The sequence below is a fragment of the Macrobrachium nipponense genome, chromosome 2 (assembly GCF_015104395.2).
Source record: "Macrobrachium nipponense isolate FS-2020 chromosome 2, ASM1510439v2, whole genome shotgun sequence".
In the NCBI taxonomy this organism is placed as follows: domain Eukaryota; kingdom Metazoa; phylum Arthropoda; class Malacostraca; order Decapoda; family Palaemonidae; genus Macrobrachium; species Macrobrachium nipponense.
The window spans coordinates 77179897-77205012 of NC_087201.1; the positions used below are offsets into that span (position 1 = coordinate 77179897).

At 37.2% G+C, this 25116-nt stretch overlaps 1 protein-coding gene across 1 annotated transcript in view; it reads left to right on the forward strand.

Annotated features, from left to right (window-relative positions):
* The window catches only part of LOC135220677 (xylosyl- and glucuronyltransferase LARGE2s-like), a gene marked incomplete in the record, with an annotated part of 198997 nt that overhangs the window by 103998 nt on the left and 69883 nt on the right, over positions 1–25116 (forward strand). Inside the window, 3 exon segments of the mRNA XM_064258056.1 lie at positions 7522–7646; positions 20377–20532; positions 21500–21606. Coding sequence (XP_064114126.1) covers positions 7522–7646; positions 20377–20532; positions 21500–21606 — 388 coding nt within the window.

A 25116-nucleotide genomic window follows, 5' to 3' on the forward strand; every position in this document is an offset into this window, starting at 1 on the left:
TATATATAAATATGCGATATATGATAGCGCAAAAAAAACGAAATTTCATATATAATGTATTCAAATCGTGCTGTGCGCAAAACGGTTTAAAGGTAACAAGTTACTTTTTTCGTTGTAATGTACACTAAATTGCGATCATTTTGGTATATAACACATTGTAAAACGATCAAAGCAACACAGAGAAAATATTATCACAAAATAATGCATGAATTCGTAACGCGTGGTCGTAAACAATATTTTTTTCAAAATTCACATAAATCTAAATATTGTCCTAGAGACTTCCAATGTTTCTTTCAATTAAGACAAATGAATTGATAAATATAGCTAAGAGTATTACTAAAATTGCAGTTTTCGCCATTATTGACGAGTTAAAGTTACATGTCATTTTTTTATATAATATTTTTTTTTTTTTTTTTATAGCAATTATTGCGAAATAGAAAAACACAACCTTAAGTATTTTCGTTTTATTTTACATGAAATTGCGCACTTTTCATATATAAAACTCTATGAAATGCTTAATAGAAACGAGAAATATCGGAGAATGGGACGACGCTTTCGAGATTGTGGCGGAGAATCGCGTGGAGAAGGAAGTTTTTTTTTTTAATTTCACCATTAAATATTGTGCTAGAGACTTTCAAATGTTTCAAGATGAAGAAATGACTGAATATACTAAACGTAAGAGTTTTAGTTCAAATTGTTTTTTGACCATTTCGGTGGGAAAAACAAAGTTGACGAAACGTGGTTTTTTTTCTATTTATCATTTATAGAAAATATTTCCAAAAATTGAGAAAACAGCCTCAATTATTTTTTGTTGTATTCTACATGAAATTGCGCACATTTTCATATATAAAACTTTATGTAATGGCTAATTTAAAATGGTGCAAACATTACCACAATCGCACGTATGATTTTTTCGAAGAGTTTACCGCGCGGACATAAAGAAAATGTTATTTTTTTCATAAATTCACCATAAATCAAATATTGTGCTAGAGACTTCCAATTTGTTGCAAAATAAAGGTAATGCTTGAATATTACTAGAATATAAGCGTTTTAGCTTACAATTGCGTTTTTCGACCATTTCGGTAGAGTCAAAGTTGACCGAAGGTTGAAAATTTGTCACTTATCATTTTTTTATATGAAATATTTCAAAATTGATAAAAGCTACAACCATGGGTGTTTTTAGTTGTATTGTGCATGAAATTGTGCACATTTCCATATATAGAAAACTATATAACGGCTAATTTTAAAATGGTGGGGCAAAACATTACCACAATGCGCATGTATGATTTTTTTCGGAAGAGTTAGCCACCGCGCGGATGTAAGGAAAAGTTTTTTTCATGAAATTCACCATAAATCGAAATATTGTGCTAGAGACTTCCAATTAGTTACAAAATTAAGGTGGAAATGATTGAATATTACTAGAATATAAGAGTTTTAGCTTACAATTGCGTTTTTTGACCATTTCGGTAGAGTCAAAGTTGACCAGAAGGTTGAAATTTTGGCACTTATCGTTATTTATATAAAATATCTCAAACTGATAAAGCTACAATCATGAGTTTTTTTTTGTTGTATTCTACATAAAAATGCGCACATTTTTTCATATATAATACTCCATGTAACGGCTAATTTAAAACTGGTACAAAATTATGTCAAAGTGACAAAATAATTTCCGAGATGTGTCACAGATACTTTTTAGTGCGGCAAGAAAGAATTCGCTCTTGCGCGCCTGCGTAACGATTGTAAACAAAACAACAACTTGATCCGTGAATTCCCAGCATCCCCCAAGGCGCGTGATTCAAGAGTTTTCGCTGGTAGGCCTAAAAGTATGCCGCGAATTTTTAAAAAACTTTTGTATGTCGATGTAAAATACGTCCAGTCGGCACCCAAGAGACAAAAAATGTCGACGTAAAATACGTCCAGTCGGCGTTTAAGGGTTAATATTTGAAAAATAATTTTTGTATTATAAAAATGTATTTAGTCATGAGAATAACATCAAAATACACTAATTAGAGATTATTTTTGTCGGATAGGTGAATTTCCCACAAATAATGGGTAGATACGGTCCAGAGAGAAATCCGCAAATCTGTGAGTCCGCGAATCCAGAGAATGCAAATGCAGGGGGGCCTGCTGTACAATAAATAGACTAGGCTATGTACTGAATTCGTATGTACGTATACCATATACGTACCATGGTATCATCATCATCGTATAGCTTCTCATGCTATATCGCTGATATGAATCGCAGCATCGCAGGACAGACGTGTTGCATATGAGATGTTTATTGGTAGGCTAAGCCTTGGCCGCGGTTTGATAATCACCAACGTAAATAAAACAACTCAATTATGATATTAACTGACAACAAAGATAATAAAACTATTCTCACCTTATATATTATTGGCATATCTTCATAATAAATAGCCTTTTCAAGGTTTATGTATGACATTCATTGGTAGGCTAAACCTAGTTGCAGTGCGATAACCACCAACATGCATGAACATCTTCACATTATGATATTAACTGACAATAAAGGAACAGATTCACATTATGATATTAACTGACAATAAAGGTAATAAAACCATTCTCACCTCATATATTATAGGCATATCTCTGAATTAAGTTCCATTCAGCAACTAAAACAGTGATGATATTGTTAAAACGACGTCAGTTGATTATTTTAAGAATGTAAACAAAACCAGAATGCAAATGGTAGATCGCTATGTTCATATCATACTATGATATGGTAATAATACATGCAATATGATTAGACACAGTAAAACAACAGTTTTATTAAAATTATCATTATTCTCAATACACAACTATTATTCAACTTGTGCGACGGAGCATAAACAAAATACGTAAAACCATTTTTTACCTTATATATTATCCATATCTTCATAATGGAAAGGCTATTCGTGGAATAATTTCACATCAGTGAAATCAACTTTTATTTATACGAAGCCAGCCAGCTGACAAAGTGTACGTACGTATATGAAAATCAAATTATGGTAGCGTTCACAGCAAGATTACCTTTCAAAATTGTCATAGTACTAGTCATGGTGGTAATAATGTTTGGAATATACGTAACATTCATTTTCAATACAAAATATCATTGTTATTCTGGTAGTAAATAATAGTTTAGAATGATCATATGTACTCTGCATTGTCAGGGGTTTGTGGCAGTGATGAAAAAAACAAAATAACGTTTTCCTTTTAGGCTACGCGTTTAGGAAAAACATGAATAGAATCGGCTTTGTGACTTCATTTATTTCAATATTTTTAATGATACAATAACTATCATTTGTACAACTAACACAGATCTGTTGAGTCCAGTGTTACCAATTTTGCATTTTTAATGCTAGCTTTTATTTTCTTGAGGTAAGTAGCAAGAAAATTTTCAATCTAGCATCTGGCAGGAAAACTTGCATTTGTTTTCGAATACATCTAGCACACGTATTTGGACATCAAAACTTTGTAATGTTAAGTTGAATATTTCTTTTATTCTACTATGTTTGATATATCATGTAAGAAAAAGAATAAAATCTTGCAAAACCATTTTCAGGAACTGAACAGAATAGGTTTTGAAATTATTAAGAATCATGTAACGTAATGTACAAGTACACTGTGTATGTTAGAAACATGTTTGAATTGAAAAAGAGAGCGATCGGTTGAAATTGGCTGGGTGGCATTGTTGTGTATGATGTAAATTTTTTAGCACTTAATGGAGCAAAATTTAGCAAGAAATTGCCATTCCTATTTGGCAACACTGGCCTGCCCATGTTTTATGTTGTTACTGAACTTGTGTTTGCCACGTTCTTTAAATTGTACCCATATAAATGAGTAAATTATGTGGCATCCAAAAGCCCCGATTCTTTTACTCTTATGGGAAAGATGCGTTTAGGTTATATTACGTGTAATATATTAACATGTGTTGTGAAGAAGGGAAGAGATGTTTCGCTGCATGCTTCTGGTATCATTATCATTATTATTCATCCGATTGCACTGCAAAATCATCACCATCTTTATCAACATGGAACGTTGGTGATTACCCATATGATTTACATAATTTTCATATTTCTCATACCTCTCTCCCTCTCTTTCCTTATAAAAAAAAAAAGAGAGGCCCACGTGAGTACGTAATAGCATGTGTATGTAGGCTTCTAGCTGTAATCCATAGGCTAGTACGCTACATATGTACAGTAGTACATATACTAGTACATATATTTTTAAGGCTGTTGTTGTAAAATAACTTTGAAACTTGTCTTGAATCTAGTTTAAGGTGATAGTTGAAGACATATATGGTGTTTGAACTAAGTAGGCAGTTATAAACAATGGAATAGTGGTCTTGGGTGGGTTAACTATTAAAGTAAGCAGTTTTTGGCAATTTTTGAGGGGGGGTACCAGGATAACACGGGTATTTACTTATCACGGGGGGGTTCTGGGCCCTATCCCCCGCCATTATCGAGGCCCTACTGTATGCATTGAACCTAGAGAATTAGCTGAAATTAATAATTACTATGCCATATATGTATAAAGTATAATGTGTATGCAAGATGGTACTGATTATCCTAGTGTAGACTAGGCTATATTTGATATATGATTTTTCCAACAAACGATGGGTTTTTTGGAATCTAACCCCATCGTAAGTAGGAGAATACCTGTACAGGGCCACCACCGTGTTAATCCTGCGCCTGAAAGGCTTGGAAATTTCTTCATCCTGGGAAATCTTGGTGTTGTTCAAGAGTTTTGAAGTCCTATTCAACCAGGGATGTGTGATCTTACTCTGGTCATGAGTAGTGAATCTGACTCTAAAGACAGTTTTCCTGTTGGCCTTGGCTTCCTTGCAGAGAGCAGTTGAGCTTCACGGCCTGAGTTATGACAGTAAAAGCACCAGGAATGAGAGGTCTCTGGCCTTCGAATTTGTCCCGGATTTCGTAAGTAAGGCTCAGATTCCTTCGGTTCATGATGGCAAATTTGTGTCATTTTCCTTCTTCTGAATGAATTGGTGGACAGTTATCTGTAGGAGTTTTAGTCTTGTCCTGTCAGAGCTCTGACCTGCTATCTAAAGGATTCTCCACCAAAGGCGTAGGTGTCATAGACTTTGTGTTAGCACCGGTCAGTCCAGAATGGAAGTTTCCAAGATATTTTCATTCCGGCTGCATAAGGTGATTAAGCAGGCATACTTCTCATTGGATAGTTCTGTCACAGAGTCTGTACAGGCTAGAGCATATGTCATCAGAGGTATGAGTTCCTCTCTGACAATTAAGAAGAACTTGTCTGTTCATAGGGTTTTGAATGCTGGTTCCTGGCTTCAGCAGAACACATTCATTTCCTTTCCTGAAGGACATTCCCACAGGTCCTTGGACAGTTTGCATCTTACCTAAGGTGATTGTGTGGGAGAGAGAATGAGGGAGATGGCTGGTCTCATCCTTTCTGTTTTTTTCCTTTCTTCTTCCTGCTGGCGGGTTGAAGACATGATACATCATACGCTGGAACTGGTCTGATACAGGTGAGCGTGGCAACCATACCGGTTGCAATTATTTGGTATGTTCCTATACAATAAACACATCTGCTTCTCAGTAGCATTTACTCCTCTCTAACAAGGGGAGAGAGGAATGGTAACAAATCCCTGTGGCCTATGTGGTTTGTTGCTTAAACAGACAGTTCTTTTTACCTTCCATGAAAGCAATTAATCTGGACATGTCTCATTGTGTTTAATCCCTTTTTTAGAACTCAATCTTCTTGGAAGGGTGGTCAGGTGGGCTGAACCCCCACCCGGTTCATGGTACTTGTACCTCTCTTTAAGTATAAGTCTGTCCCATTGTTAAGACCGATGAACAGATGACAAGTTTTTTAATCAATTTGTATTTTTCATTGCTAACAAACCTGAGGTCTCAACGTTAACAGCCCACCTCTAGTCGCCCCTCTCATATCCTGCGTTGGAAGAAAGACTGGTGTGTCACGAGGTTCTAAGCCTAGTCAGTTACCAACATCTACCTCATATAAGCATGAGTTGCCAGGTGCCACAGATTCCTTGTTTTACAGTCTTTGATTGTTTTTCACCGGTTTCCAGCTGATGCTAGAAGATTATCCTATTGTTGAAGACCTGAGGTTTGTTAGCTGTGAAAAATGCAGATTGGTTAAAGAATTTGTCATTTCCTAATCTTGATACCTAGACTAGAATAAGCTAATAGTATACATAGAACTATTTGGAATGAATCCTACATAATGTTAAACTTAGTTTTAACTTTGTGCCTTTTGGTGCAATCGGTATTTAAAAAATATATATATTTCTGGGCAAAGGGCCCGTGTCGCTCAGTGAAATAGGTTCCTTTAGCACTATTTCTAAGGTAAAATATTGTTATAATACCAGAGAACTGCTAAATTGGAAATGCCAGAATATTCTGGCTCGCTCACCTTTATTAAAAGGCGTCGGTATGGTTTCTGGGGCAAGTGAAACCACTACCACGGAGTATATGCTTGGCTAACCCACTATAACTGTCTCTGTAGTCATCTGTTTCCCACCAGATGGTGCTGAAATGTTTGCTTTTTTGTCATACAAATGAATTATTAATTAAAGTATCTCAAGTAAAGTTTTTAATAATAGCTAAAATGTTCCTCCTTTGGATTAGTTTCTTTTAAACATAAGCCTTATATAGGAAGGTAGTTTTCAAAGATATACAGTCTGTATAGTAAGGCAGATCTTTATCTTTGTGCCCACATGAGTATTTTCTTTTCATTTAACTGCTGTTTGACCATAAACTTGGGGAAGCTTGAAGACAGCCTTTCGTTACAATTCATTTATTGTGTACATCCATTAATGAAGGAATTCCAACAATTAGATGTATCTACATAAAATTTTTTTTAGTAATGCTGTGTTCTTGAAAATTTCATATTTAAAAATCTCATAATCATAATTTTTGTACTTTGTTTCATGTTTAATCCACACACACTACTACATAATACCGTTGCTACAGTAAGGGCATGGATTCACTACAACATTTAGGTCAACAGTGTTTTGTAATTAGTAAATTATAACAGATGGGTTTTACCCCTAAACATACTTTATTTTCTCCACCTAAACTAGGTTTAATTTAACTTAACTTAGATCACCCTAAAACTTTATACAGGAACCTTCATTGCTAGTACGTACATACCTTCTTGATGCATTCCATTGTTTGAAGGATAGACATCATGTTAAGAGGGGGTAAAAAAAAATGGCTTGTCACTACAGCCAAATTTTGCTTGACAGGAAGAAAATAATGTCATGGTATTATTATTGAATGTAAAATAATGCATAAAAAATCCTTTTGTTTTGTGCTTTATCAAGTTATAGAGTGTAGGCACCTTTGCCTGTTGATCTTATGAAAATAATTAATATGAAATGTTATTCAGAACAACTCTTTTATAAATCAGTGTCACTGTGCAATTTTTATTGACTACTAAAGTGAATTTGAGAAAGATATCAATTTCACATTTTTTGAGTTTGTGTTATGAATCACATCTTTATTAACTTTCTTGCAGGTCCAGTGAGCTTGACTTTGTATATATCAGATGCTGAAGCACAACAGTTCCTGTCATATGCACAAAGCTCAGAAATTATTGCAAACAGGAAGAATGTTGCATATCATGTTGTTTATAAGGAAGGGGTAAGTCCTGATAATTTTAATGTTTCTTCTTAGTGTTTACACTTGATACTCCTCGCTTAATGACAGAGTTCCATTCCTTTGACTAGGTTGTTAAGCAAATTGTTGATAGGCAAGGTGCTGCCCATCACTAATATTTCAGCCATAGTGCTGGTAATGGCTTCTTGTTAACCAGCTTAAATATTGTTTTAATGTCCCATATGTACAGTGAACATTTTTAGCATATTTTAAAATATTTGTACAGAAGTGCTCTTAATTCTGTAATACACACTGCAATAGTACACTTACTGTGTGTTATTTTGGCACCCTCTCTCTCTCTCTCTCTCAGACAAGATTTTTGATAGAAATAGAGAGAAGGGCAAGTTCTTAATGCAGTCCATATATATATGCAGACAGACCAAAAAATATATCTAGTATTTAACTATATTAAGGGTATCAGCGGCCTGTGATTTTGGCGATTTTGGCTCAAATGAGTTATCGTCATATTTCCATACATCTTGGTCCCGGCCGTTGCCACACGTAAGATAATATCGATACAAAGCTTTTTAAATGGTTTAAAGGCCACATCCAAGTGGAGAATTAAAGGCCTGGTTAGGGGTGGTTTTACTATTTCATTTTGCATTCATTCTTTAAGTATTTTGAGTTTCTTTTCATTGCATTTTGTTTCGTATACCGTACAATATGTTTTCCGGATAGAGATGACAACTCTTCCCAAACTATAACTGCGTTTTTCTCAAAACATACATTTTCTGCATTCAAATTCGAAAAACTCCCTTATTTATGAATAGATTTTAATAACCTAAAAAGCAATTGGAATAAAGATAGTGAGAGAACACATCGGGAAATTTAATTTTCTTTTTTCTCCCCCATAAATTTTTTTTTACCATTATGTATCTAATACATAATTTTATGGTATTTTTATTGAATTTTTTTAAATATATTTTTTTAAATAGCACACATCACATATTAGATTTCTGAGTTTGCCGTTTTATTTGATAGGTATTAAACTTTCTGCCATTACTTTTTTCTTTAAATTGAATGATAAATAAGGAAGGAGATATACTTTAAAAAACAAATAAAAAATGCTATGTTTAAAAGAAAAATATTTGTTAAAAAAAAAAAAAACATTTTTTTTATCTAATTCACCTGAAATTTTGTGTGCATCTTTAGTCAAACTAGAGGTAACACCTGTGCAAGTTTGAACACAATCACTCAAAATTAACCCCCGACCCCGCCGATACCCTTAAGTCCAACACTGTCAATTAAATACTAAACCATCAAACAAGAGAGAGGGGGGTGGGGGGAGAACACAGCCAGTGCATAGTTTACCTTAACACAATGCATTTGGCCTTGTGTACACAAGCAGAAGGCTAGGCTTACACATCAACTTTATATAACAAAAACAAAGTAAGTTGACTTACTATAAATCGTATTTGAACTCAGAAGCTTTTAAATAATGTATTATCTTTAACAATTTTGTATTGTGTTTACAAACTTAAGCACTCAAATTTATTGTCACCACTGGGGTTATCCATCAGAGCAAAGGCCAGAGGGGTGTGAGGTGAGGTGAAGGATTGAAATTCCAGTGGCTGTAGGTGTAATGTCAGCTTAATCTATAGACACACAGGTAGGGTAGTAGAATGTTGGTCCTTAGAATTCTGATTTTATGATATAAAATTTTGATAATACAACAAAAAATAAAATTATATAAAAAAAGGGAAACTTGAGAAAAACTCTTGCAGGGAGAAAAATAAGAGTTGACCATTACTTATAAAATTTTTTTATGATGATCTACTTTACTGACAAATTCTAATTAATACATGTATATGATGTACTATATTGACAAAGTACAATAGTTATTCCTCACTTAACAACCTACTTGATTAGTGACAGTGCCAACTTCCAATCACATAGCTCCACCCAGTCATTATTGTACATGTAAATTTCAGATTCTGTAAGCAAAATTTATATGTGTATGAGAGAGAGAGAGAGAGAGAGAGAGAGAGAGAGAGAGAGAGAGAGAGAGAGAGAGAGAGAGAGAGAGTCTTTGCAGTTGACTAGAAATTCAACCCAGATCAAAGTTACAGAGCAGAATGTTACTGAAATACGAGCTTCCAAAAATGTTTCAAGTCTGCCACAGAAATTTCAAGTTCCTTCAATATTGAAGTTAAAATGCCCAGAGTAACTATCAGTCAGCAGTACAGGTCTAACCTCCCATATAGTAGTGGAGAGGAATATTATAAGAGAACCAATGTTTTTTGCCACTTTTGGATTTCATCATTGCTCAATTTCATGATAGGTTTGCCAATTATCACAGCGTTGCTAGGTCATTGTGCTCATTGATGCCATGTTATTTCAGTTGCACCACATTCCAGGACTTGTTTTCTACACTGAATATGTATAAAAATTATATTTCTGGGCTCAGTTCGTGTTGCTGCGTAAAATAATCCTTTAGTTCATTATTTCTAAGGTAAATGTGCTAACAAATACCAGAGAAAAAATAAATTCAAGAAGATGTAAGTATAACTGACTCGCTCACCCAAAATAAAAGAAGGGTGTCGGTATGGTAACTGGGGCGAGTGAGACCACTACCACGAACTTCTTGCCATTTAGAATTCTCCCACACCAAAATCCCCAACTGAGAGAGCCGACCCACAGGTCGAGGCGGCAACTACTACCACTACACCCCACGCCACGCCGACTGCCGCGCCTCTGGTGGCCATCCTTTCAGTTAGCGGACTAGCAGACACACGTGTTTTGTTTTACTCTGTGTTTTTCGTGGATTTATCCCATATTTCTTAGAGATGGAACGCGCAGCTATTGCAGCAGCTAAGTTAAGTGCCCTGAAAAGGTTTGGATTTAGTTTTTTCCAGCCAGGAACTTGTTTTTACCGTTTTTTAGGTGCGAATACAGGTTCCCGGTCTGGCGCATGGCGGCCTTGTCTCGCCTCGTGTTCGGTTAGGTTTCGAGGTCTCCCATACCTTGGAACCTTTCCTTTCATTTTATTCATGTGTTTCTCTAGTCCCTTTTAATTACATACAATGTTGATTCTACTATTTACATCAGTTAGGGGAATTAGTTCATGCATCTGAGTGTTTTCCTTTGTCCAGACCCTGGCCATTGCTCTCCTTATCAGCTTAGGCTAGCTCTGAGTGGTAGACTTTTTCTTCGGATTCAGTCGTTCACTCCTGGACTTCATTTCTCTTTCACTCTTTATTTTTATCCCGAAGACTCTGTTCTTACAGTTTTGTTGCACCATTCTGGTCAGTTTGGTTGCATGAGACCATTGCATTTTATACCGACTAGGTCGGTTGTGTTGTGTTATCGTACCTTGGTCCACTCTCGATTGCGGTACCACTGGACGCCCGTCCCCAGTCGCTCTTTCCCCCCCACTTCTTCTCTCGGCATGGAGTAGAAGGGAAGGGGGATCTGTCCTTGCTCGCTCCCTGCCTATAGCTCCACCCGGGCACGGCTCCCTCTCTCCCCACGCCAAGGGAGTAGGGGAGCCTGGACAGGCTATTAGACTGGGGGAGACCTCGTTCTCCCTTGCGCTCGGGGGTGCTCCGGTGTGGTTGGGGTTTGGGGGTTTGGCCTTCCCCCTCTCCGGTTGCGCCGGCGCTCCCCGGAGTACACGGGATCTGATTTCTTCCCTCCTCGTTTTACCTCCCCACGACAGACGGTTCTCTGGCTCTTCTACCCCGGTGTTTTTTCCTACGTCAAAATCCTTTACTTGACCATATAACTGATGCTGAGGAATGTAAAGTTGAACACGAACTTTTTGAGAGGAAGTTGGAATGCAGCTGAAAAGGACTCTCTCATGTTGGTGGTGCGAGATTTTAGAAAGGTGGTCTGAAAATTATCCAGTAACTGGAGGGCTGTCACAAATACATATATGCATCTTTTATTCAGTCTTACCAAGCAATTATTCAGCTGTAGGATTCCTACGCATAGCAGACTAACTTTCAAATTTATCGGTGGCACCACCATCGTTAGTGTAGGTAACTATACCGCCCACTTCTGGTAAACAGGTATGATGTCGTCACACCTCTTCAATTGGATTTCTGCCAGCTCCTGAGTAACATCGGTAGCTCTCTGGACTTTCTTCGTTGTCTTTTGGAGGGTTTTTTACTTTTCCTGGATATTGGTGACGTACAAGTTTTTTGGTGTGGTTATTTCAGAATTAGCTTAGCTTATCTGCTCATTTTGTCAACTTTGCTGCCTTGTTTTTGCTTGAATATGTCTGATTCAAGTTCATTGAAAGTGAGGTTTTGTGTAGAGGGCTGCAAAAATAGGCTAGTCAAAGAAATTTACGATCCTCACTTAAAGTGTACGAAATATAAGAGTCAAGAGTGTTCTAAGGAACTAATATGTTCCATATGTCAGGATTGGGATGATGATCAATGGAAACGTTTCAGTTCACATAAGAAGGTTTTGCAAGATAGGAAGAGGAAAGCAGCCATTAGAGCAGATAGTAAGACTAGTGTAGCTCTTCCATCTCCCCCTGTGTTGGCAGAGATCTCTACTCCTGTTTCTTCTCCTATTCATGGTAATCTTTCTCCCATTCTCAGTCCTCCTACCCCTTTACTTCCAACTCCTGTACCAGCTTCCCATGTTGCCTTTTCTGACACCATTGCCAGCCTCGAATCAAGGTTCGAGAGGAAATTCGAATATTTGGCTAATACCATGATGGAGTTTGGTGCCTCCATGAAATCACTCATGGACCGAAAGCAAATGATGTTCTTGTCCTTTGCACACCCATAGGTGCCAGGCTACACCAGTATTGGGAGGAATGGAAGATCAGAGGTGCAGAAGCCTGGGTCATTGAAGTCCTATGCCTGGGTTACGCCATCCCTTTCATGGAAAGACCTCCTCTGTCCAAGGTCCCGATCATATTGATGTCTTACTCCGTAGGGTCGAAGAAGTTTTTGGCACTCGAGGAAGACGTAAGATCCTTGATTCCAAGAGTGCAATCGAGGAGGTCAACGACTCATTGATGGGTTTTTACAACAGGCTATTTGTGGTCCCCAAAGCATCAAGGGGCTGCAGGCCCGTGTTGGATGTAAGTGTACAGAATTGTTACGTTCTGAAAACGAAATTCAAAATGGAGACTTAAGAGTTCAGTGCTGACTGCTCTTTGTCAGGGGGACTGGATGTTATCCCTCGACATGCAGGATGCCTACTTCCATGTTCCAATACATCAGGATTCAAGGAAGTATCTCCGTTTCATCTTTCAGGAAAAGGTCTTTGAGTTTCGGGCTCTGTGCTTCAGCCTATTGACAGCACCTCAAGTTTTCACCAGAGTTCTAAGTCCCCTGGCACAGTGGCTACATCTGATAGGGATAAATATATCGTTGTATTTGGACAACTGGCTACTCTTGAGCTCCATCAGAGAAGCAGTGTTTGAAGGACCTAGAGAGAACTCTGCCTGCTGTAGAAATTGGGTATAGTCATAAATATGTCGAAGTCCCAAGTCATATCTTCTCAAAGAATTTTCTATTTGGGGGGATGACTCTGGACTCATACTTTTCAGGCTTTTCTGTCCCCTAAAAGAATGGAGTCGTGTCTGCATACAGTACAAACGTTCCTGAACAGTTCATCGTACTCAGCAGTGCAGTGGGTGAGCCTGCTGGGTACTCTTTCCTCGGTAGAGAAATTTGTTACACTAGGGAGGTTGCACTCGAGGACCCTCCAGTTTTTTCTCAAAGTGAACTGGTGCAGAAAGTCTCAACTGGATTCCACAGTGTTCCCGATTACGAAGGATATAAGAGCGACCTCGTTTGGTGGAATTCGAGAGAAAAGCTTCAGGAAGGCATGTCTCCTCCTCCCAGTGAACCCCTGCCTACAGTTCTATTCAGACGCTTCGAACGCAGGTTGGGGAGCTCTTCTTATGGATCGCAAGGTGTCGGGAGTTTGGACAGTCTCAGAAAGCCCTTCACATCAACGTCACAGAACTCCTGGTTGTGTTCCTTGGCCTTCAGGAATTCGTTCATCTAGTAGAAGGTCGGGTCGTGGCTGTTTATGCCAACAACTCCACAGCCCTGTTTTACATTCAGAAGCAGGGGGGGACTCCCTCGTTCACCTTGTTCTCGAAGGCACGAGAACTACTCTGAGCGGAAGAACATCGGATCTGTCTCATTCCTCGTTTTGTGCAGAGAAAGATGAACATTGTGGCGGACAAACTCAACTGAGAGAGGCAAGTTCTGTCGTCGGAGTGGCTGTTAGACATGAAAGTTAAACGCCTGGATCTATGGAAGGTTTGGGGAAGACCGTCTATCGACTTGTTTGCGACGTCCAAAAACAACATATTCAGCTGTTCTGCTACCCCATTCCAGATCTTCTAGTTTGGGCAGTAGACGCGATACTGCTGAATTGGTCGGGACTAGACGCTTACGCGTTTTCCCCCCTTAGGGATGATCAGGGAGGCCATCAACAAGGTAAAGCCCCAGCCAGATGCTCGCCTGACGTTCGAAGCTCCATTTTGGCTGAGGGAAAAGTGGTTTCTGGACCTTCTGCGCATGTTGGTGGATTTTCCAAGGCTACTTCCTTAAGAGAAGTCGCTTCTCAGGCAACCACACTTCCACCATTTCCATCAAGGGTTGTCTGCACTGCAGCTGACAGGATTCAGACTGTCGGGAGTCTCGTCAGAGCGAAAGGCTTTTCATGGAGAGTTTCAGAAGCGATTGCAAGATGCAGATGCAATTTCTCTAACAACCTGTACTGGTCAAAGTGGAATGTCTTCAGAAGGTGGTGTAAACAAGCTAAAGTCTCTTCCTCTGAGACCACTGTAAGTCAGATTGCTGATTTCCTTCTCTTCCTGAGGTCGTCAAAGAAGTTATCCCCTCCCACGATTAAAGGATATCGGGCTTTGCTCAGTTTAATGTTCAAGCATAGGGGACTGGAGCTTTCAGTGAATAACAATCTGACAGACCTCATACGGTCTTCTGAGTCATCGAAAGCTCCAAGGGACTTAGTGGCATGGAACCTCGATGTAGTCCTGAAATTTATTTCCGGACCTCCTTTAGAACCAATTCGTTCGTCTTCCCTGAAGAACTTAACCCTTTAACGCCGATTGGACGTATTAAGCGTCGATATAAATTGTCTGTTGGGTGCCGATTGGATGTATGGTACGTCGATTTTCATATAAATTTTTTTTTAAATTCGAGGAAAAATAGTTATAGGCCTCCTAGGCAAAAACTTTTGAATCATGCACCTTGGGGGATGCTGGGAGCTCACGGATCAAGGCGTTGTTTTGTTTACAATCGTTACCCAGGCGCGCAAGCGCGAATTTCTTTCTTCTCGCACTAAAAAGTATCGGCGACACATCTCAGAAATTATTTTGTCACTTTGACATAATTTTTGCACCATTTTATATTAGCCGTTACATGGAGTATTATATATGAAAATGTGCACAATTTCATGTAGAATACAACAAAAAACAACACATGGTTGTAGCTTTTATCAGTTTTGAAATATTTTCATATAAATAATGATAAGTGCCAAAATTTCAACCTTCGGTCAACTTTGACTCTACCGAAATGGTCGAAAAACACAATTGTAAGCTAAAACTCTTATATTCTAGTAATATTAAATTATTTACCTTCATTTTGCAACAAATTGGAAGTCTAGCACAATATTTCAATTTATGGTGAATTTATGAAAAAACTTTTTCCTTACATCCGCGCGGTAACTCTTCCGAAAAAATCATAAATTTCTTTGTCCGATTGTCGTAATGTTTGCACCATTTTAAATTAGCCGTTACATAAAGTTTTATATATGGAAATGTGCACAATTTCATGTAAAATACAACTAAAAACAACCCATGGTTGTAGCTTTTATCAGTTTTGAAATATTTTCATATAAATAACGATAAGTGCCAAATATCAACCTTTAGTTAACTTTGACTCAACCGAAATGGTCAAAAAACGCAATAGTAAGCTAAAACTCTTACATTCTAGTAATATTCAACCATTTACCTTTATTTTGCAACAAATTGGAAGTCTCTAGCACAATATTTTGATTTATGGTGAATTTATGGAAAAAAAACATTTTCCATATGTCTGCGTGGTAACTTCCGAAAAAAATCAGAAATTTTTTCGTCCGATTGTCGTAATGTTTGCACCATTTTAAATTAGCCGCTACATAAAGTTTTATATATGAAAATGTGTGCAATTTCATGTAGAATACAACCAAAAACAACACAAGGTTGTAGCTTTTATCAGTTTTAAAATATTTTCATATGAATAACGATAAGTGCCAAAATTTCAACTTTGGTCAACTTTGACTCTACCAAAATGATCGAAAAACACAATTTTAAGCTAAAACTATTACATTCTAGTAATATTCGGTCATTTACCTTTATTTTGCAAAAAATGGGAAGTCTCTAGCACAATATTTTGATTTATGGTGAATTTATGAAATAAACTTTTTCCTTACGTCGGCGTGGTAACTCTTCCGAAAAAATCATAAATTTTTTCATCCGATTATCGTAATGTTTGCACCATTTTAAATTAGCTGTTACATAAATTTTTATATATGAAAATGTGCACAATTTCATGTAGAATACAAAAAAAAACAACCTATGGTTGTAGCTTTTATCAGTTTTGAAATATTTTCATATAAATAACGATAAATAGAAAAAATTCGTCCTTCGGTCAACTTTAACTCAACCGAAATGGTCAAAAACAGCAATTGTAAGCTACAACACTTACAGTCTAGTAATATTCAATCAATTACCTTCATTTTGCAACAAACGGGAAGTCTCTAGCACAATATTTCAATTTATGGTGAATTTTTGAACAGCTTTTTTTTACGTCCGCGCGTTAAGAATTCATGCATCATATTGTGATAATATTTTCTCTGTGTTGCCTTGATCGTTTTACAATGTGTTATATACCAAAATGATTGCAATTTAGTGTACAATACAGCAAAAAAAATTAACTCTTTAACTTTAACCGTTTTGCTCACAGGGCGATTTATATACAATTATATATGAAATTTTTTTTTGCGCTGTCATATATCCCAATATTTATATATGATAATGATATTTTTTCATTTCTGATGGTTGCATACTAAACTTCAGGCATTGACAAAAAATAGGAGCCAAAAATGAACTCTTAATCTTGAAAACTAAGCGTGCTGTGATTTTTTAAAAGCACATATTTTCCGCTTCGGCGTTCACACGCGAACGCCGCCGGCATACGGGAGACGATTTTTAAAATACCGCTTCGGCGTTTAAGGGTTAACAAAGAAGACTTTTTTCTCTTTTTGCTCTGGCTTCAGTGAAACTTGTCAGCAAAATTCACACTGTAGACAAAAGAGTAGGTTTCGCGTAAGGGAATGCAGTTTGTTCCTGGGCCCTTAACTTTTTGGCAAAGAACGAGTTTCCGTCAGATCCTTGGTCTCGCTCGTTCATCATTTAGAATATTACAGATATTCTCGGACCAGAAGAAGAAGAGAGACTCCTATGTCCAGTGAAGGCGTTAAGTTGTTATCTGCAAAGAACAGAGAATTTGAGAGGCCATTCACAATGTTTATGGTGTTCGGTGAAGAATCCTTCTCATCCCATGTCAAAGAATGCCATGTCCTTCTTTCTCAAGTTGTTAATCACCGAGGCACACTCCAAAGTTAAGGATGAGTCTCTCACGCTGTTGAAGGTTAAAGTGTACGAAGTAAGAGCTGTCGCTACCTCGTTATTGTTCCACAATAACCTGTTGTTATCTATGATTCTACAATCAACGTTCTGGAGGTCTAAGTCAGTGTTGCGCGACTCACTACTTGGAAGAGATAGAGACAGTTTTCGAGAACTGTAGTACTCTTGGTCCTTTATCCATTGCTGGCAGGGTATTAGGAAAAGCTTCACAGAGGGAGTTGTCTGCCCTCTAAATTTTTGCCTTGCATCAAGGTTGTTGAGTCTTTGGAAAGTCTGGAGGTACTTAGTACCTGGAATACCCTCCAATCAACTGGGCACTGAGGATATTGGTTATGGTTTTCAAGGTTTTTTGGTGTAGGTGACTATATATTGTTTTGTTTGCATATCTGGTTCTCGCCTAGGGCAAGGCCACTTGTATTTTGTTGTTTCCTTGCTAAGTCAGCGGTTAGCCCACGACTACAAGGAACTCTCCTCTTGTAGAGGAGATGCACGGTCTAACTACCACTCTCTCTACTAAGTAAGCAGAGTGCCAACCAGCGGCAGGACTCTCCTGCAGCAGCTCGCTTACAAGGTAAGGTATGACAAGCATAATAGTCTATGCTTTCATGCTGTAACCCTCCTGATGATTTATTTATCTCAGAATGTGTTATCTCCATTACCCTCCACCTTTCAATTTGGAATTAACTGAATAATCACCTGGTAAGACTGAATAACAATATTTTTATCATGAAATTGTTTTATTCATACTCACCAAGCAATTATTTGATTCGAGCCCTCCCTCCTCCCCATAGTTGGAGCTGATGGCCGAGTTTACCAGAAGTGGGTGGTAACTGGTTACCTACACTAATGATGGTGACGCCACCAAGAAATTTGAAAGTTAGTCTGCCATGCGTAGGAATCCTACAGCTGAATAAAACATAATTTTATTATAAAAATCTTTTGCCTGATTCATCTGCATCTGCCGAGAGGAGCTTTTCTACCCTTAATCTCGTAAAGAGTTGTAGAAGAGCAACAATGGGGCAAGATCGACCTAATGGGCTTGCCAAATTATATATTCAACGTGGCCTATCAGAAAATCATCAGGAAATAATTTCTGTTACCCGTATATTTTCTAGAAAGGTCAAGAGGTGACTTGACTTTATATTGTACGTTGTTAAATATGTTTTTCACGATAATCTAAGATTAATCAAAGGCACTACTGGATTTATAAAATTTCAAAAGAAAGATCTACTAATTCATATGCCATTTTGATTTTTTAATCATTCACTAATAATCTTGGTATTTTCTTGATTGAAAAATTAATGTTGCTTCATTTGTAATAATATTTAAAAATAAAGCAGTATTTAAACCTGTAGTTTGGTGGTACAGTTTTCCTTGGTGGGACTGGGTCTTCGTCAATTTGGGTAGAGAGAGAGACTGGGTGATATGGAAACCCCACCCCCTTCATAAAATTTCTGCGGGCGCTACTGAGTACAACACAAGGAAGAGAGTAGGGGTAAACAGACAGTTCATACAATTGCTCACAGAATTTACAATTTATATGTACAATACTGATTAGTTAGAACTGGTTTAAAGTCAGCACTGTCATTAATCAAGTGAGGAGTGTCTGTATTGTACTTTGTTTGTCAATATTGTAAATCATCATATGCATGTTATAATTTACATGTCAGTAAGTAGATCATCATCAAAAAATAAAAAAAAAAGTAATGGTCAACTCAAATTTTCTCCCTGAAAAAAATTTCTTTAAAGTTTCCCCTTTTATATAATTTTATTTTTGTTGTATTATTGTAATTGTACTTCATGAAATTATAAAAACCTAAGAACCACCACCATTGGGGACATTTTTGCTGGGATAGTAGCTTCTTATTTTAGATTTTATTACATAGAATTAATTAAGTCTTACTTTATGTATGACTTTACAGGCAATCCCCAGTTATCGGCAGGGGTTCTGTTCTTGGAGGGTTGCTGATAAGTGAACACCCATTAACCAAAACTCGACTATTTATGGCCCCAAGAATCAGTTAATGGTGCCGATAACCAGTCAATGGCACCTCTGTTAGGTATCTTATAGTGCCATAACTATTATCGGTACATTTTGATGATGATAACTGAAACTTGGCCCGTTATGTTGCCATAAATCACCGATTTTATGGCGCTAGACAAGTGCCATAAAACTGGATTGGCAATAACCGAGTCCGCCATACCAGGGACTGCCTGATAGGCAGTTCACCAGTTATCAGCTGGGGTTCCTTTCTTGGCGGGGTGCTGATAAGCGAGAACTGCCATTAACTGAAACTGCGATTTTTGGCACTAATATCTGGTTAATGGTGCCTCTGTTAGGTATGTTATGGTGCCATAACTCTATAAGATAACCAGACCTTGGCACCTTATGGTGCCATAAATCGTCAATTTTATGGTGCTAGACAAGCACCATAAAACCGGATCGCCATCAACAGAGTCCACCAATAACCAGGGACTGCTGTACAGTGGTCCCCCCGTATTCATGGGGATGCGTACCAGACCCCCTCGTGAATAGTTAGAACCCACGAATAGTTGGAATCCCAATAAAAACGATAAAAACAGCCTATTTTGTTAGTTAAAAGTCAAGTAAAACCCACTCAAAATGTTCATACTCGGTTTTTAAAAATAGTTTTATCACAAAAAGTGCATTTTATGATGAAATTGATAAAAAAAACCAGGAATTTGTGGATGTTTCTCAGAAAAATACAGCGAATGTGTGAATTTTCTGCAAATAATGCGGAGAAATGTTCCCGAGAGAAATCCGCGAATGTGTGAGTTCGGGAATGTGTGAGTCCGCGAATCCGGAGAATGCGAATACCGGGGGTCCACTGTAAACCCTTGGGTTTTTGAAAAGTGGGATCTCTTATGCTATTAAATATGGTAATAAATACAAGTACATTTGTTGATTTTTGAATGATTCCCTTAGATTTTAAGAAGCAAATTGTTTTTAAAAGGAAATGATGTACCTCATTGGGTAAAGTAGGAATAAATTTGCACCTAATTATCCAAAGTGATTGTAAAGTTAATTTGGTTACATTGTGTAATTAATACCTTATTTTTCAGAATTTCTACCCAGTAAATTTCCTACGAAATGTTGGTTTGCAGCACGTAAACACACCTTATGTCTTCCTTACTGATATAGACTTCCTGCCTATGTTTGGCCTTTATGTGTATTTAAGGAAAACCCTCCAAAATTTACATCCAGACGATAGTAAAAAGGTAAGAGTATATGTACTGTACAATGTAGCAGGGTAGTGTAGTACGTATATATGTAATAAAACTTTAAGTAAAGATTAAGACAAGGACAGGAGAAAATTGCAATCATTACAAATCAAAATATTTTAAAGATATGTAGACATCTTGGTTTACATAGCAGAGGAATTAGGAGGTAAAGTATACAAGCTGCTTTGAAAACATGTAAACCTGGAAATTGAATAAGGCTGTGGTTTAAGACCTTCACTAGCTCATACAGTATGGTAATCACATCATCTCATTGCAGCAAAAGTGCAACAGCCAAAATGTGTTGCGTCTACATTAATATTAAAAAAATCACCTCCTAAAGAAAAAGCAGGTCTAGAAATTATTATACTTTTTTCAAAACATTTTATATGAGGACAGTAAATAAATGTAAACCTGTTCTTTAAAACAAATATATTTACATGTTTAGCTATATCACCATGATAGTATCCAGGTCATACACCCATTATGAAAGTAAGTAAACTATCTGAAGATGAGAATCAGCCTTTAAATATAATAGGATAGTATGTAATTACAGCATTCTCAGTTTTGGTAAAAAAAATTTAATTCCTTCTCAAATTAATTTAGCAACTGAAAGTGTTTTATCAAGATTATGTTTATTAATGAGTTCCCCTATAGGCAAAGGGTGATAAACCACTAAGTGATTTAGTAGTTAAGTATGAAATTACTTCCTTCCAAACAACTGTCAATTGTGAATGTACTATACCAACAGTCATATTAGATGATGTAATGCTCAGATTCTTAGTAGTACTGTATCTCACAAATGAAATTGTTCTTTTATTGTGAATATTAGTTGCAAATTTATTACTAACTTTAAGATTATGAAAATGGGCCCACTTTTTGTAGGTCTTCAAGAATTCAAAGTTATGTGGAATATACATTTGTGAATATCTTATTGTAAAGTTTACAATATTTTCCTCTCCAATAGGCATGGATTGTTCCAGCCTTTGAAACACAGCGTTATCGTCTATCCTTCCCTCGGAGCAAGGCTGAATTGTTGAACAGACTAGATATGGGGGAATTATTCACATTCAGGTAATTTGTGTAAAATTCAAGAGGATTGGTTTGTACTTTAGAATTTGCAGTAACACTTCTTTTAATTGTAGTAAAAGTGCCAAGGGGACTGTTTTTCTCCAAAATGGCAATAAATGTAGTGATGAGCTTCAGCTATAGTAAGTTACCCCAAAATCTAAGGTTAACCTTGCATACCTATACACACACATTTTATAAAACCCATTAATTTACATAGTAGATACCCTGTTGCACTGAGACTGAACCAAATGGAAATTTGGCATGGTGATTGTGATAAAAATCAGGTTTTGACGTAGGAAAAACCAATCAGGTTTTGACGTAGGAAAAACCTATTTTTGGTAGTTGCTGTTTAGTCCTTAAGGAGTTACCCTTTCCATGGTCTAATGAGGACTCCATGGTGACCAGACTGGTGTCAAAGAATTCTCTTTTAGATGGTCTTGTGTCCAGGTATTGTGTTATAATGATAAATATTATAAAACATGATGGAGTATAAGGGACTCAGGATAAGAGGGTACTTTCTCTCATCCTCAGCGAATACTCAACCCAGCTTACCTATGTCAAAAATAAACCGCAAGAAGAAGAAGTGGCTATGTGCACATGCACCGTCATATTGTTTACATATGACCAGAAACAGACCAAGATGCCATTACTTTCTGTTGGTCAATGCAGGATGATCCCTTACTCAAATCCCATGCATTATTGTCAGGGAAGTGGGAGTGTTTTGAGGACTTGACAGCAACTACCAAAAATAGGTTTTTGAGCATCAAAACCTAATATTTGATAGTGTAGTCACTGTCTCATCTTCAGGGAGCTTTACAAAGAAATTGACACATGACAAAAAGCTTTAAAATTTTAATCCCAACAACCCAAAAACATTTCTGGTCTTAAGTCAAGCCACAAGTTTCAAGGCCCCATTCTTTATTCCAAATACCTTAATGTTTGGTAGCAAAGAACAAGAAACTAAATGTGAACTTATGTTTTTGGAGTTAAATTCTGCGATGACTTACCTAAGTATGCTGCATATAGTTGCAGTACTATTGTCAATCTTCCTCAGCAATAGTTAGCATACCCGTCTGTTAGGAAGACCTGTGGTTTGCCACTGTAGCGCCTATGGGTCAGGGCTAACCATGCCACCTACCAATACACAATGTAGTCAAATTTGTTTGAGCAGCTCATGGCAATAATGTTGCTAAAGTATCTGAATAATACGTATGACGATGGTGATGATACCAATCATTCATACACACTGCGCTATGACGTCACAAAAGCGTGAGGCTAGAGCCTTCCATCTTAGCTAATGGCTGAGCAGGAAATCTTTCTCTTGCATTCCACCATGGAGTAATAATAGTTTTTTCTCCAAGCATTACCCCCAACCCTTCTCTTAGATACCAGCAACCCCCCCCCCAATACTTGAAAAGGCAATAGATTTTATACGTTTTGCGGCGCATGATTCACAGACTTTGAACGGCTCACAAATACAGAAAATCTTTTTTGAGAACTAGCGACTCCATAAAAGGGGAATCGCACAATTCGAACACATGTAATTTGGGACCAGACTGTATATATATCCAGGTTGAAGAGGGCTAAAGGCATGTCTTTCACAAGTATCGTTTATTATGCCAACGTTTCACATCACATTATGTATCCTCAAGGCTGGAAAATTACATACTATGAATACTAAAACATCACTCACTCACTTAAAAAATCTAAGAAAACAAAAAATTTTTGACATTTACAAGTAGAAAAATTTAAAGAAGAACTTGAAAGGAACACCTACAAAGGTAAGAGTTAAAAAGTGGCTAAAAAGGCAGAGAGAAAATAAACATACGAAAGATGACTAAGGCCAATTTGGAGAGTAAACAAACAGGCAGTTATGTTGTAAACAGTTGTGTGGACAATGATTGGGTGTTTAGAGTTGGTACAATAGCTTTTACGATAAGTGACTCCAACACCATCAACTCCTCGTTTTACGGGCAGATCCGATAACCTTGAAATCATTTATGTACAAGCAGGCACCACAAATCTGGGAATGATTCTGAATATTGGATAATTCAGGATTGTGTATGTGTGTATACATATATATATATATATATATATATATATATATATATATATATATATATATATATATTATATACAGTGTTCCCTCCGTATTCGCGGGGAAGGGTACCAGGCACCCCCACAAATAGCTCAAACCCGCGAATAGTTAGAACTCCCTTCTAAAAATGCCTATATTTGCCTATCTTGAAAGTTCAAATACCAAATGTATATTTAAAGTATCATCCTACATCAAATATACCATTGAATTGGTATTATTAATATCATTTCCCAGTCATCTTAAACATTTTACCATTAGAAATATATAAACTGCCAGTAACACAGAGAGAGAGAGAGAGAGAGAGAGAGAGAGAGAGAGAGAGAGAGAGAGAGAGAGAGAGAGAGAGAGAAAATAACTCCTTATGATAAATACATATCTTTTCCAGAGAAGAGAGAAAGAGAGGAAGCTGGAATTATGCTTGTCTGTATATCAATTCTTTTGCTGAGAGAGAGAGAGAGAGAGAGAGAGAGAGAGAGAGAGAGAGATAAAAGAAGGAAGAAATAGAAATACCAATTGTATACCTTATGTAACATCCTACATCAAATTTACCTTAAAAATTATCATCATAATAATGTATTAATCTTAGAGATTGTATTAATATAATTTCAAAGTAATCATAAACATTAGTACCATTAAAGGTATATAGGTAGTACGTACATACATACGTACTTCTAACACTTGCAGCCAAGAGAGAGAGAGAGTGAGTTACCACTATGACATACGTATCTTGTGGAGAGAGAGAGAGAGAGAGAGAGGAGAGAGAGAGAGAGAGAGAGAGAGAGAGAGTTGTCTTTACAGTATTTAAAAGAGTGAAATGGAAAGATTATTGTATTTAAGATACTCACATATGAATTTTGTAATTACAGTTATAATATTATTATTATAGTACATATAGTATTATTATTGGAACAAAATATTAATTTCTGGGATAGCTTCGTGTCGCTGCGCGAAATATCCTTTAATCAATTATTTCTAGGGTAAATGTACTAACACATACCAGAGAATAAATAAATCAAAGAAAAAAGGTCAGTACAACTGACTCGCTCACCCTCCAAGAGGGTGTCGGTATGAACACTATGGCGAGTGAGACCACTAACCACGAGCCGAATACCAATAGAAAATCTCCCACTACAAAATCCCCACAAGAGGAGAGCCGACCCACAGAGTTGGGTGCAGCAACTACTACTACTCCATCCCATGCTGCCGACTGCTGCGCCTCTGGTGGCCATCCTTTTCAGTTAGCGCACAGGTATACACGTGCCTTTTTTTCTTTTTTGCTCTGTGTTTTTTGTGCCCTTTTCTTGGATTTATTTACCATGGAGCGTGCAGCCAATCGCAGCAGCTAAGTTAAGTACTCAGTATTATTGCTAATTGGTTTTTTTTTTCGGCCCTGAGCCCGTATTTGCCGTTTTTTC